Genomic DNA, 14,965 nt, shown 5'->3' with positions numbered 1-14,965 from the left:
CTTTGGGCCTGGGGTAGTGGAGTTGACCCTTGTCTGCTATAACTCGGTTGTCATGCAAATGGCTAGTTGCAACTTTAGTCACAAGTTTGTAAGTTACTGGTAGGGATTGCCATCTCCCTCTCGGTAAAATTTTCATTGTGCTTAGTGGTATTTTTTGGGCTTGGGCTTGGGCTTGAATCCATTAATGCAACCAGCAGCTCCTGTGATTTGTTGCCTTCTTGTAATCAATCCACCATATTCAGATCCGAAGTGCTTGGGCTGTGAATTCTAGACCACCAGGGCGATTGCCTGATCTGGATATTTGAATGTGCGGGTGGGGATGATCTATACTCCAGGGTGATCAAATTCTCAGCTAGAGATTTATCCCTTAGATGTAATTCGATACAGTGTGGCAGAATTGGTCATAGACAGTCTTTGCACTTTCAACAGATCTTCCCTGATTATCAATCTACAACCTCTTTCATGGCGTAACCAGTGGATCGCTTTGTTACATGTTGAATCCCTACTCTCATACACACTACTACTCATCTTAGGGACCCCCGTCAAGTAAACAATAGAATTTGCAGGTCTATTTTTATTTGGTTGGGTATTAAAAGTAGTGACCCTCTCATTTGGTGCTTTATTTTCCCCCTCCCCTTGGATTTTACCCACCGGTCCTGACTGTTTGACTACGCCTGCATAGGAGCTGGAGCCATCGCTAGCTCACCCTACTGGCCCTCCACCTCTCTGTGGTGGCATCATTGTTTTATCTATCCGTCCCTCTCCTGTTCTGGGACCTTTAGGTTGTGTTGTGCCTGTATTTGATGGTCTTGCTATATTAGGACCCAAACCTCTTTGCGGAATGTTTAGTGGGCCTTGAGCTATTTTCGCTGTGGTGTTGGTGCCATCTATTGGTGCTGCATGGTTATTATGGCTACTTGTCAGTGAAGACTGTACCACGAGATGGGGATGATCTACCGCCTGTTTATCACTCTTCTTGACTAAATCCTTCAATAGTTTCCTTATCTGAACAATTTCCTCTTCCAAGCAACTAAATTAACAAAATGTCTTTAAAATTCTGACAATTTCGGCAGTTTGGTTGACTCTCAAAATCCGGCTCATTATCTCTTAAACCTTGTAATAAGGCTTCACCCATCTCCCTCACTTCACCCCCTAAAACCGCATACCTATTGGTGCAAACTATCCCTGCACCATCTCCCACTTTCTGCTTTGCTCCATCCATCCTCAACCTCTGGTGTTTTGGCCTCATTAACTCTCCCCTTGTTCGTAATACACCCACCTAGAGGTTCTATAAGTTCAAGTTCAAAGGAATTTGTATAGCGCACTACTCACCCAGAGGGTCTCAAGGCGCTTGGGGGAGGGGGTGCATTATTTATCGAATAGCCAGGTTTTAAGTTCCTTTCTGAAGGAGATGTGGTTCTGGGTAAGGCGGAGGTGAGTGGGGAGAGAGTTCCAGGTTTTGGCCGCCAAGTAGGAGAAGGATCTTCCTCCCATGGTGGATCTATGGATACGCGGAACAGCGGCGAGGGCTTGATTGGAGGATCTTAGTTGGCGGGTGGGTGTGTAGAAGGACAGTCGTGTGTTGAGGCATTCGGGTCCTAGTTTGTAGAGGGCCTTGTGTGCGTGGGTGAGGAGACGAAACGTTATTCTCTTGTTGACGGGAAGCCAGTGGAGGTCTTTCAGGTGGCCGGTAATGTGAGCTTGGCGTGGGATGTCCAAGATGAGTCTGGCTGATGCGTTTTGGATGCGTTGGAGTTTTTTCTGTAGTTTGGCTGTGGTTCCGGCGTAGAGGGTGTTTCCATAGTCCAGTCGGCTAGTGACCAGTGCGTGGGTGACAGTCTTTCTTGTTTCGGTGGGGATCCAACGAAAGATTTTTTTGAGCATACGAAGTACGTTGAAACAAGAGGATGAGACGGCGTTGACTTGTCTGGTCATCGAGAGGGAGGAGTCTAGGATGGAGCCTAGGTTACGTGCGTGGTCTGTGGGTATGGGTGCCGTGCCCAGGGCAGATGGCCACCATGAGTCGTCCAAGGCAGAGGGGGATGATCCTAGGATGAGGACTTCCGTTTTGTCTGAGTTAAGTTTTAGGCGGCTGTTTTTCATCCATTCGGCTACTTCTTTCATGCCTTCGTGGAGATTGGTTTTGGCGGTGTTGGGGTCTTTGGTAAGGGAAAGGATCAACTGGGTGTCAGCGTAAGAGATGATGTTAAGGTTGTGATGTCGCGCGATGGATGCGAGGGGACTCATGTAAACGTTGAAGAGGGTGGGACTGAGTGATGATCCTTGTGGAACTCCGCAGATGACTTCGGTGGCCTCTGATATGAAAGGGGGGAGTCGGACTCTCTGGGTTCTCCCGGAGAGGAACAAGATGATCCAGTTCAAGGCCTTTCCTTGTACGCCAATGTTGTTGAGACGTTTTATAAGGGTGCTATGACAGACTGTGTCGAAGGCGGCGGAGAGGTCGAGTTGGATGAGGGCAACTGTTTCTCCGTTGTCCAGTAGTGTTCGGATGTCGTCTGTCGCTGCAATAAGGGCGGTTTCGGTGCTGTGTTTGGCTCGGAAGCCGGACTGTGAAGAGTCGAGGGAGTTGTTGGATTCAAGGAAGGCGGCGAGCTGTTTATTGACGGCTTTCTCAATGACTTTTGCAGGGAATGGAAGGAGGGAGATGGGCGGTATTTCTTGAGTTCAGAGGGGTCTGCTGTGGGTTTCTTTAAGAGGGCGTTAAGCTCAACGTGTTTCCAGCTTTCTGGGAAGGTAGTGGAGTTGAAAGAGCAGTTGATGATGTCACGGAGATGTGGTGCGATGATGGAGTCTGCTTTGTTGAAGATGTGGTGGGGACAGGGATCTGTTGGCGAGCCTGAATGGATGGAGTTCATTAGGCGGATGGTGTCTTCAGTGGTGATTGGGTTCCAGGCGTTAAGGATGTTAGAGGGCGGTTTAGGTTCGGAGGTGGGTGGAGTGGACTGTACTTTGGAAATGTTTTCAAAGCGGTTATGTATGTCGGCGATTTTGTTGTAGAAGAAAGAGGATAACGAGTCGCAGAGGTCTTGGGAGGGAGTAATGTTGTTTGAGGCTGCGGTGGGGTTGGTAAATTCTTTAACGATGTTGAATAGTTCCTTGCTGTTTTGGGCGTTGTTGTCGAGTCGATCCTTGAATGCTGATTTCTTGGTGGATCGGATCAGTTGGTGGTGTTTGCGGGTGGCTGTCTTGAAGGTGGTCAGGTTGTCAGCGGTTGGGTTTTTTCTCCATGTTTTCTCGAGAGTACGGCATAGTTTCTTGGATTTCTTAAGGTCCTCGTTGAACCAGGGGGCCTTTTTGCTACCCTGTTTGGTTTGGTGATTTTTCAAGGGTGCTAGTTCGTCAGCGCTGTGAGTGATCCATTGTTTGAGTTTGGTGGCCGCTTGCTTTGGGTCCGAAGAGAGGGCGGGAGATTTTTGTTTGAGCGATGTGAGGAGTTGGTCGGTGGTGAGTTTGTTCCAGTTTCTTCGTGGAATATGTTGTGGGGGGTTGTGGGTCGAGGTAGTTTTGTAGCTGAAGTGAACACAGCTGTGGTCCGTCCAATGGAGAGTTGTGGTGTGATCGAAGGAGATGTGCTTGCAGGAGGTGAAGATTGGGTCGAGCATTTGTCCGGCTATATGGGTGGGGATGTCAACCAGTTGGTTGAGACCAAGGTTAGCCAGGCTGTCCAGAAGGGTGGTGGTGTTGCTGTCCTTTTTCTTTTCCAGGTGGAAGTTGAGGTCTCCCAGTAGAATGTAATTCTCGGAGGCGAGGGCATGTGGGCTGATGAATTCAGTGATGTCTTCGCTGAATTGTTTACGGGATCCTGGTGGTCTGTAGATGAGGGTGCCTCTAAGTGTGGTCCTAGGGTCGGTGTGGATCTGAAAGTGGAGGTGTTCGGCGGTTGCAAGTTTATCGTCGAAGCTGGTCGTGATTCTGATGGTGTTCTTATGGACGATGGCGATGCCTCCTCCTGTTTGGTTGGTGCGGTCTTTTCGGATGATCTTGTAGGTGTCCGGGATAGCTATGGCGATGCCGGGTGCAGAAGAGGCGTTCATCCAGGTTTCTGTAAGGAAGGCGATGTCCGGTGAAGCAGTGTCGAGTAGGTCCCAGAGTTCAGTGGCGTGCCTGTGGACCGAGCGGGTGTTCAGCAAGATGCACTTCAGGTGGTTAGAGTCGGAGCAGTGTTTGGGGTTGGTGGGTTTAGTGAGGGACCTGATGCAGGCGAACTTGCAGGAGTGGCAGGCGAAGGGTCCATGGGTGTGTCCTGGGGCAGCTACGCAACAATGTGGGGTGCGTCCGGGGTTAAGGGCTAGGAGGGTGGTGGTGGCATACGTTATGCGGGAGGAGGACGGTTTGCGGGGGCCAGGGGGTCTGTACCTGGGCGCGGTCCAGGCGCGGACGGGCGTAGACGGGCTTACCTTTGGTGCACCTTCGGCGTGCGTCCGCTGCGCGTGAACGCTGCGCGTAGAAGCGTCGTCATATGTGGATATTGAAGGGGAGGGGCGAGGGAGGGTCAGCTGGGAGGCGGGTGCGTGGTGGAGGGGACGGGCTCCGAGGCACAACAACACCAAAATGGCTAGAGAATCGAAACCGGAACAGGTTGGGGCCAACAACAGTGAAAGCTTCGTGGGCAGAGGCGCAATCACATTAATTTATTTATTTAATTTTTTTAAAAAAAACCTTTATTGTGCAGATGGAAGCATACATATATACGGGCCTACAACCAATCAGGCCGGCCACGACACATTATGAAAGCACATAAGATAATAATAAGAATTTCCGGCAGTCGCCCAACGTTGTACAAGCAAGCGATCTGATATTAAAAGGGCTGAATATGACCGCTGGAAGCAGGATTAAAGAAGGTTAATTTTATAATATAATAGGAAGTATAGCAGGATCAATTACAACTTTTAGCCATCTAAGTTCCCTTGGCGGGCCACATGTCCAACATCAAAACAGAAGGGCATCGATAAAAACGGGTAACAGCCGCAGTTAACAAGAATCAACTTATAAACACCCCAGTTCAGAACAGTCCCCACCGTGGCCCATCACGTACCCGTCGACCACCTATATATGCGCTAGTACATAACAGAGGAACCAGAGCAGAAGCTTAGTTATATTCATCCTCTATACTAACCCAAGTGAATAGAAAAAGAAGGGAAGGAGGGAGGAAAGAATAGTAGAAGAGGGAAAGAAAGAACACTGCGCTGCTGCACGCGCCCCACAGCGATAAAAGCGCGCAAGACAGAGATCCGCTATCGGGGTCAGGGCGTGCAAGTCATGATATATGTGCAATCAATACCGTAGAATCAAGCGAGTCATCCCCCATCCCCACCAGCCATCACACCATGGGAGACACGCACAGACACAGCGTCCGGATAAAGGGATACAAAAGAGCCATAGAACTAAAAGAAAAACGAACAATAAAGAAACCCCATCCCACCCGCCCCACCCTGCACCCCTGCAGAAGGCTACGGCCTACCCCCCCCCCCCCCCCCCCAGCAGCGTGCCTGTCGCCCTAAATAGAAACCCGAAATATAGGAAATTAGAAAGTAAGAAAAGAAACAAAACAGAGAAAGGGGGAAGAAAAAAACAGTGGGAGAGGAGATCTGCAATCGAGTCATTCGGCCCTTGTGAGAAGTTGGCCTGATATATAATGTTCACTATTCTAGTGAACACTTTGTATCAGTCCAAACAACCCTTATTGATGATTGGTTGTAAGTCAACCTTATAGACCAGCAATCCTAGTAGCATGGATACGAGCAGTCTAAGGCTAAAGACTCGAGAGGGCGTGTTAAGCCAGCTGTTATACCACACATATGCCCCTTGAACACCAAGTGAAAGGACACCACACAAGTGTTATGAAAATAAACAGTGTATTTATTAAAATCACAACAGCCCTGTACTCTTTATGAGGACAGGGTACTTAGCACAAAACAAAACTCTTACGAAAATACTTAAGTTAGCACAGTATATACAAATGCCCGAAGGGCACGGAAAACCATATACTCTGAAAGTGGAATGCGAAATTACTAGCAGGTAAGTACAGTACTAATAGGCTTTGGAATCGCTAGGACTTGACTATAGAATCGTTAGATTACTTCTAGGAGACCCAGGGGACTCGGGTGCAGAGTGTGCACTCTCACGCGTGATGCGAGACAAAGTCTATGGTAGCTAGTAAATGCAAAGTTAGTGTTCTCGGGCGAACCCGACCTGGTAGGAGGAAAACGAAAGTGGATCATGACCCTTGGATAGTGAGGCTATGCTGGGGCACCGAAATGCCGAAGTTACCTAGCCCAGGGGCTGCAGCTGCATATGTCTCAAAAGACGTCGGGAATCCTCGTAGACGGACCAGGAGCCTGGAAGAAAGATGCTGGCAGGCGACCAGTGAAGAGAGTTCAAAGTGATCCAAGCCAGGATCTTGAAGATGGATGACACCTGAAAGCAGAGGGGACCAAGTTCGTGACTACTAGCCAGTAGTCAGGTGGCACCAGGAGGGCACCGGATGGTAGTCACCTCGACCAGGTGAGTGGGTGACGCTGTGCTCTGCAGATCTCACGGACCAGGAGGCGTTGTCGGCGACCAGGATGGAGGAGCGAGCTGTCCCACGATGGATGAAGCGGTCGGCGTCGCTGGACCCAGGATTGGGCAACAAAGCCTTGGCAAATTCAAGCCCACGCGGTGGACCTAAAATGGCGTCTGGAGTGGACCAGGAGGGTCCGGGGTGCTTCTCTTGTGGAAGGAAGCAAGGGCCAGTCTGGAGCAACCAGACCAGCAGCAGTGATGTCGTCGGGCGTCGTTAAGAAGGCCACAAGCCAGCCGGCTAGTAGCCAAACAACGCGGTGAGCAGCAAAAAGCAGAAGGGCCCCATGCAGATCGTGGAGATGCTGGAGGGCTGATCTTCGGTGCTGGAGCTGCTCAGGGTTGGGGCTTCTCGGACCCCAAAGCACTCACCAGTGGAACACTCGGCGGGCTTGCTGTAAAGAAGTCGTGCAGTCTTGGCGATCGTCGGTCCCTCGAGGTCTCGTCGCACTCACGGTTCTCAGCTTGGCTGTAGAGGTGAGTAGAGGTCAGAGGAGCCAGGGAAGCCGGGTCTCGTCGAGCTGTGTCGTCGGATTCCTGAGGAAGGATTTGCAGCAGACCGCAGTGTTCTTAAGAGGGTGACTACTCCTTAGCCACAAGGGAGAATCTTGAAGAAGAAATCTTGAAGTACTTTTGCAGAAAGTCGTGTCTTGATTCCAAAGATGATCTAATTTGAACAGGGGGCCCGCTCCTATCTTTATACTAAGAAAAGGGGCTGACCCGGTGACTAGGTCCTGCCTATGGGTGGGACTAGGAGGGGGGTGGTTGCACCCCTCTCCCATGCCGGACTTCCCCCAGGCCAGGGGCTGGTGTGCCACTGGAACTGGTTCTGACCGGCCTATGCGTAGTGAGCACCGGGGTGCCACTCAGCAGTCACCTTCCTGTAAAGCCCTGCCTACCCAGGATACACAAAACCCTGTCTGGGATGGTGCTAGCACCGCCCCGGACAGGAAACCCTTTGTCCAAGCTCTCCTCGCTGGAAGGACTCCCAGCAGCAGGAGGTCAGACTCGTGTCTGTGGTGGCAGCATCCATTCTGTGGAGCTGAGGCTTTAGTTAACTTTAACCGGGGTTCACAGTTACATACATGTCGTGTCCCTCTAGAAGGGTGGAATGCTAACCCCGTCGCCAGAATTGGCGAGGGGTTAGTATTCCAATTCGTATGAAACCTTACTCGACATGTTTTGATAAAGCAATACCAAAGATAGCATTTAACCGCGAGGATTATAATGCACTTAAGAGTATATGGTATGCGATATCATGGAACAGCTATTAGGACTTGGTTCCGCAAGCTGCAGACAGGCTCAGCTCATGCCAGAGCACCATCTCACACGATTCCAAGCACTCTGTCTTCAGGATTGTTAAGGCCTGCCATAGGAGTGACTGATAGGAATCTGTGTGTCCATTTTTAGGGTTAGATATAGGTATACTATATCTACAGCAAAGGGTGATTACACGACTTTGCCCCAGCTGTCATGCAGCCAGTTGTGTCAAATTTAGGAGGCCAGCCAGGGGTGGCATAATACATGCTTCAGCCCCTGGTAGGCCCTGGGTACATCTATGCCCTGAGTTACAGGGTCTGATAAGGTGGCCCAGTACCAATTGGAAATGTACCTAAGGTACATGGAATCCATTTTACAGAGAGAGCAGTAGGCCTGGGGTCCTGATTGGCAGGGTCCCAGGTCGACTATGTCAAAAACCAGCTAAAACACAGGGCAAAAAGTTGGGGGCAACCATAGTCAGGAGGTACCTTCCTACAGCCCTTACCCCCGCCTTCACACACATGAAACCACATTAAAGCGAGATCAACACAGCTTCAAGTATCAGAAACATTCGAAAGAATCGGCCATATTGTCATGGCTGCGGGCAGTCCTCATCTCCATCCGTTAACCAGTAGTCCGCCGGGTCCAGTCCGGCTCACCCCTGTCCTCTCCTGACCATAGCTATCATGCACAATGGAATAGTGGGCAGCAAATAGTCCGAGGTGAGATGGGCACAGGATCGGAACAAATCAGGCCAAGGGTGTAAACCAGAGGACCCCAGTATCAAACGGCAGAGCAAGCAATGGCTGCGGCAGTCTATACTTTCCAATAGCAACATCAGGAGCAGCAAACAGTATGGGTGCAGTCTCGCCGCCCAAGAAAGCGAGGTCTCCCCCGCAAGGTACCAGCGGTACAAATCGAGCATCCACCTCGCTCCCCAGTCATTCGGGCATGAACAGGCTTCGACGTGGGCCCCACGCCCGCACCCGCCACCATCAAAACTACCTGGAGATTCGGGGCCGCAGGCATACAGTCCTGCAAATGCACAGCGGCAGCACTCCTCGCGCCAGCCGAGGGGGGCGAAGCAGCACACACTCGTAGTCGAGCCGCGTCCATGAGGGACGGCCCGACAAATATGGCGGCAGACCTATTATCTTGCACAAAGGTGCCGAAGACCATGGCCTCACGTAAAGAATGTAGGGCGCCAAGGACATCACCAATCGTGGGCTCACGCTCACAGGACTCGGCTCTCGTGCACTTCAGCGACCCAAGTTCGCCGCTCCAAGTTCATCTGTGACTTAGGGCATCGGTCGCCATCTTGTAAGTTCAGCCGCGACTCTCCGCGCCTCAACTTCTGGAGTGGGCTCTTAAGCAAGGCCCACCGCTGGAGTCCCCTCGAGCCCCGGAAATGGCAACCTTGGTGCAGAAAGGAGGGCCACCAAAAACGGGGACCGCCGGCGCCACCGTCCCACGGGCACCGCTCGCCGAGTCCGGGCGAAGGGCTTCAAGATGGCCGGACAGGGCAACAAAGGGGGGGCATGCCTCCTGCGCGGTCTACCCCCATCCGCAGCGGGCCGCGCCCTACCACAGGGCCCCCAGGCCGCCAGACTGGGCCCGGTCAGTCGCCACCGGCACAACCGCACAACGGCCTCTTCAGCCGACCCCTCTCCTCCATCAGGGGCCGCCGCCGACACCCTCACTCCAGCCGACCGTCACAGGCAAGTCCCCGGTCTGCAAGCCGCGAAGGCCCCGGACCAAGCAAGGGCATAACTCCAGATCCGCAGCACGCAGGAGCCCCCGGGACAAACGGTGAGTGCGAGCATTGTTTCATCTTTCCATTTCTTGCCGAGTGTGTCGCCTCGGAGCAGGATGAAGATCAGGATATGCGTTTAGGCAGGAAGGTTGGCGGAGCCGAGCTACAGTGCGGCCATCACGGTCGCGAGCTTGGCTCCTCCCCCCAATCACATTAATTTAATAAGTTAATGCTACAAGTTCACAATTCAGGCGAGCGTTATGCGAGGCGAGTTATTTTATGCTGTAATGAGGCAATGCAGGCGCTACTAATTACAACAATGCTAGCACGAGCAGCACGCTCCAAAAGTTAGTCAGCAGTACGATATCAAATGCAATTACAACAGTGCTAACACGAGCAGCACGCTCCAAAATGCAGGCAGCAGTACGATATCAAATGCAGGCAGCGGTGAGGGGAGCAATCTTAGGTAATGGCGCTATGTGAATAGCAGAACGATCGTAGCAAGGGCCAGTGGCTGTGGGGAGCGACCGCTTCTGACGGAGTCAGGACGGTCACAATGAATTCCAGGACGGGGCGAGCCTAGTGAGTCAGTGGGAGGGAGGGTGTAACGGGGTGAGGTTGACAGGATCTGAGGAGTGGTGGACACCCGGAAATGACTCCATAATTCCTCCTTCCTTGCAGACGGACACATGGGGCGCAGGTCAGGATGGACTCGAGGAGGAAGAACACGGCGCCTTTAACTGGACATACACGGAGGAGGAAGACACTCCCTCTGCACACGTCAGAGATACAGGATTGGTTAAAGCCCAGGAAGTGCTGTACACGGCGTGTGACATCACCCCGGAGGACGAGGCGAGGAGCGGTGTTGGAGAACGGGCGAGAGAAGTTTGTAGCAGCGAAGGAGTACGAGGAAGGACCGAAGAACATCCCGGAGGAAAAGCTGAAGAGGAGTCCCACGGAGAGCCAGGAGGCCAACGATCCAGTGAGCCGCCGTGCCACTCTCCCGGGGGAGGAGCGTGGCTAGCCCAGATACGGCAGCGTATGGCGGCTTGGGTGGGAAGCAAGCGTGTATAAAGTGTACAGAACTCGTGTGTGTCTTCCCTCGTTTACCCCCACCTTATGTTTCCTTTACCCCGCGTTTAACCCTCACTGTCTGTAAAAAACCCAAACCACTCCACTGTACTTGAGATACGAAGTCACCGGTGATACCCTCCCTCACTTCACACGGCCCCTTTGGTGCAACCCCCAGTAGACAGGAGAACTAACGGCTCCCTTTCTGTTGGTCTCTTTTGCATTGTAACCGGAGCCAAGCGACTGCCTTCTGACCAGACCGTGAGGTGCATCACGTCCACACGAAGAAGAGGAACACTCGAACGCCAAAACGGATTCCAGTCAATTTGCTAAAGAGAGACTTACTTTCCGAACCAGGAGAACCTTAATGTTAAAGTCCAATCGGGGAATTCCAATAAAACCATCTTTAACCCCACGACCTGGTGTTACTCTCGTTCCTGACCCACAACCTGGTACGTCTTCCACCCCTGGTCCAGCAGCCCAGCCCACAGAGGGTCAGCTGGGAGGCGGGTGCGTGGTGGAGGGGACGGACTCCGAGGCACAACAACACCAAAATGGCTAGAGAATCGGAACCGGTTGGGGCCAACAACAGTGAAAGTTTCGTGGGCAGAGGCGCAATCACATTAATTTAATAAGTTAATGTTACAAGTTCACAATTCAGGCGAGCGTTCTGCGAGGCGAGTTATTTTATGCTGTAATGAGGCAATGCAGGCGCTACTAATTACAACAATGCTAGCACGAGCAGCACGCTCCAAAATGTAGTCAGCAGTACGATATCAAATGCAATTACAATAGTGCTAACACGAGCAGCACGCTCCAAAATGCAGGCAGCAGTACGATACCAAATGCAGCAGCACGCTCCAAAATGCAGGCAGCAGTACGATATTAAATGCAGGCAGCGGTGAGGGGAGCAATCTTAGGTAATGGCGCTATGTGAATAGCAGAACGTTCGTAGCAAGGGCCAGTGGCTGTGGGGAGCGACCGCTTCTGATGTTTTGTTTGGCGTTTTGGGTGTTGCATGAATAACAGCCGCATGTTGGTCTTTCTTTTGAAAAATTGCCGGGATGACTACTCTACCCCGCTTCTGGACTGTAATTTCTTTCAAGGGGACAATGGGGCTCTCGTTTTGTACAGACGGTGACCCTGTTAAAATCTCTTCGCATTCTTCTACGAGTAATTCAATGCTAGAGAGTACACAATTGGGTGCTGCATTGCGTGACTTTTTAGCCTTCTTTCCTTTTTTCCCATTGTTGTGGTCAGAACCCCCTTCGATAGATTTCCTTTTACTCATCAGTCTTAATGCAACGCTTATTCTAGGGCAATCTTATATGAGACCGGTTCAAAAAGTCCCACTTGTCACAGTACCTTTTCCAGCTGGGCTTCAGCAACCACAACTTAGGGGGGGTGGCCCAGCCCGGCCTCTGCCTGTCCCGGACTTTCACAGAATGTCCGCCCTTTGTCCGGGCTTCGTCCGGTGCAGCCCGCGCGCAGTCCCGCGACACGGGGGCTGACCTGCAGTTAAATGCGCCTCCGGGCGCGGAAATGGCGTGTGCAGCTTCCGGAGCTGTGGCGGCGGGAGGGGGGACCAAGAAGGCCAGCAACCACAGTGAAGGGCAGGTAAGATAGCAGCTTTCCCCAAAAAAGTTTTTTGATTTCGCAAAGATATCCATTAGAGCCACTGATGCGGGGTGAAGGCGCAAGGCAGAGCAGGGCCGGTAAGTGTAGGTGAGGGCTGTTGGAGGCGGATGCAGGCAGGGCAGGTAAGTGTAGGTGAGGGCTGTTGAAGGCTGATGCAGTCGGCGGGGAGATTGGAGTTGGTCTTTTCACTGGGGAATCACTGCTGCAGCAATCACAGCTGTCAGTCAGTCACAGCCACGGCAAAGTCAAGGCTGAGAGCTGAAACGACTGTATAGATACTGCTCCCGCTCCAAATTAGAATTACGGGAGGACAGGAAACCCGCAGGGGGATCTTGGAGGGGGAGGGGGATTTGTAATGAACACCTCCCCCAATGCAAGCAGGGCAGCGGCTCACCTCCGAACGCCGTCTAGCTCCAATTGCAGCCGCCGCCACCGGCGTTCACTCTCTCCTCTCCTCTCTCCTACTCCGTGGGCTCCTGTGACTCGTTTCCCGGCTGCCGCTCTCCGCCGCGCAAGCCTTTCCCTTTCCCTTGCTTGTGGCGGTGATGACGGTGATACGGTTTACAATTGCGGCTGGGTAGTGGCGGGTAGCGGGAGAGATGTGCTCCCTGCTCCCCGCTCGCACTGCACCTCCGCGTCAGCCAGGATGCCTGGAGCCTATTATCATTATTGTTAGTAGCGGGGGTAACTGCATTTTGTGAGTGTAAAACCTATTGCAGATTTTTCTCCCTTGAAAAAAGCTTAAATATTTAATCTTATTGCATCAATTTACTGTGCTTTAATTCAAGACACCCAAACTGTACAGAAGACTTTCATGTCTTGCTGTCAGCTGCAGGAAGCTGGCTCTGTATATACTATACCCAAGCAAGGTACTAGTGTACAATTAATAAACCACCAGTGCATGTTCAGAGTGAACAGTAAACCACAGTGCATCCGTAACAGCCAAGTATGATAATGACGAGCTGAAAGCAAATTCATTAATAATAATACTTTTTTTTAGCAAAAAAACATTTAATATTGGACCTAGAACCCTTCGGCTAGTTTGTTACCAGTGCAAGCACCTCAGTGGCCATAATAGGCCTGTCTTTTACTGTGGATCAAATGCTTAAATGATAATATCATGCATGTGCTTTGGTTGCTGAGTTAATCTGCGTCATATAAATGAATCTAGTTGAACGTGATGTTTTGGCATAGCTATGATTACCATAAGCGTGACCCACTGGCACCTAGTACTGCTCTCTCAAGGTCAAACCTTTGTGGTATGAGCAGGCAAAAGAGATAAGGCATAGGCAAAAAATGGTGTGAAAGCACATTAACAACCTGTGTGCAGGTCAAAAACAATGATCACACATCTACGCAGTTACAAGTGGTTGCAACCACAACAAAATAGGCTGGGTGAAAATATTGAATTAAGGGATGATACACATATCGGATACAGATGAGGTGGACCAGAGCGTTCCTGACAACCATTCTCTAGTATCTTCTGTTGTAGTGGTGGAATTGCATTCACTATATTTGAATAACAAGAGCAACCCATACTTCCTTGTGAGCTGGGTAAGTACAGAAGCACAAAACAATGTTCACAAGGAACTCATTTATCTCAAACAGTACACAATCTGCAACTAAGGTAGTTGCTCTGATTCAATCAGTCAAGATTATCCTTATTCATTCATGACCCTCCATTGAGTCACAGTACAAATCGTACCTACTTGTGAATTTGCATTCCTTAAAAAGCCAACAACCCTTTTAATTAAAGGAGTACCCAACTTCAGCCGAAGTAGGTGGTTTTATTTTGCAGTTATAGTCTGTACCACAGACTTATTTCCTTAAACAAAAGTCATTGAAATATTTGCATATCGTTGCACATTCGGAGTGGTATTGTGAACCCCAGTGAAGTAACCATAACCTATTAAAGTGAGTAGTGTGAGACATAGTGAAAAAAACTGGGTAACAGGCTATTACATTGCATTCACAACAGATGTGTTATGTTATGTTATGTTATATTTATTTTTGTATAGCGCACGGCTACTCAAAAAGAGTGTCCCGGCGCTTTAAATAGGAGACCTACAGTAAAATAACACAACACAGTAATAAAAGAGGGAGTGGGGAAGGGACGCCTAAAGACAGTTCATCTCATATACGAGATGTAGAAATGACATTTTGTATTATACACTTACCTTGTACTGATACTTTACGTAAGACGATAAAACATGCTTCACGTTTTCTATATGAAAAAAACAAACAGATGTGTAGTTAGCAGATTTCTTTCAATGATCAGTAACACAAGCCACAAAGATAATAACTCAATATTAACTCAAGAGGAAGTGAAGTCCAAATTATTCTTGTTGCATGGCCTTTTAATGGCCCAGTGAAGCAGAGTTGCTGAGGATCTGTCTAACCAAAAAAACATTTCTTTACATGACAGGGCTGCTATGCTTCATCACAGCCCTCGGGAAAACATAGAAGACTTCAGGAAACAATACAGCTCTACTATTAAATGCCAGATTTCCCAACCTGTTTAAAAATAAATGTATACGAGCCTCAGAGAGCTCAAACAACCAAGGAGTTCCTTCCCAGAAGTTGAAGGTTTTAGTTGCCTTTATTGTCTTTCTTGACAATAAAATACGTGGTTAGGCTTCAATGTTCAAATTACTGGAATAA

At 50.3% G+C, this 14,965-nt stretch overlaps 1 protein-coding gene across 1 annotated transcript in view; it reads right to left on the bottom strand.

The window, feature by feature from the left end:
- Positions 1-14,965, bottom strand: part of LAS1L (LAS1 like ribosome biogenesis factor) — a 402,245-nt gene that overhangs the window by 312,176 nt on the left and 75,104 nt on the right. The window contains exon 6 of the mRNA XM_086918369.1: positions 14,482-14,528. Within this exon, the coding sequence (XP_086774495.1) occupies positions 14,482-14,528 (47 nt within the window). The remainder of the gene's footprint in view (positions 1-14,481; positions 14,529-14,965) is intronic.

The sequence above is a fragment of the Lissotriton vulgaris genome, chromosome 4_1 (assembly GCF_964263255.1).
Source record: "Lissotriton vulgaris chromosome 4_1, aLisVul1.2, whole genome shotgun sequence".
NCBI classification, from domain to species: domain Eukaryota; kingdom Metazoa; phylum Chordata; class Amphibia; order Caudata; family Salamandridae; genus Lissotriton; species Lissotriton vulgaris.
Note: the sequence above shows the minus strand (reverse complement) of the source record. Positions and strands in the feature narration are given on the sequence as shown.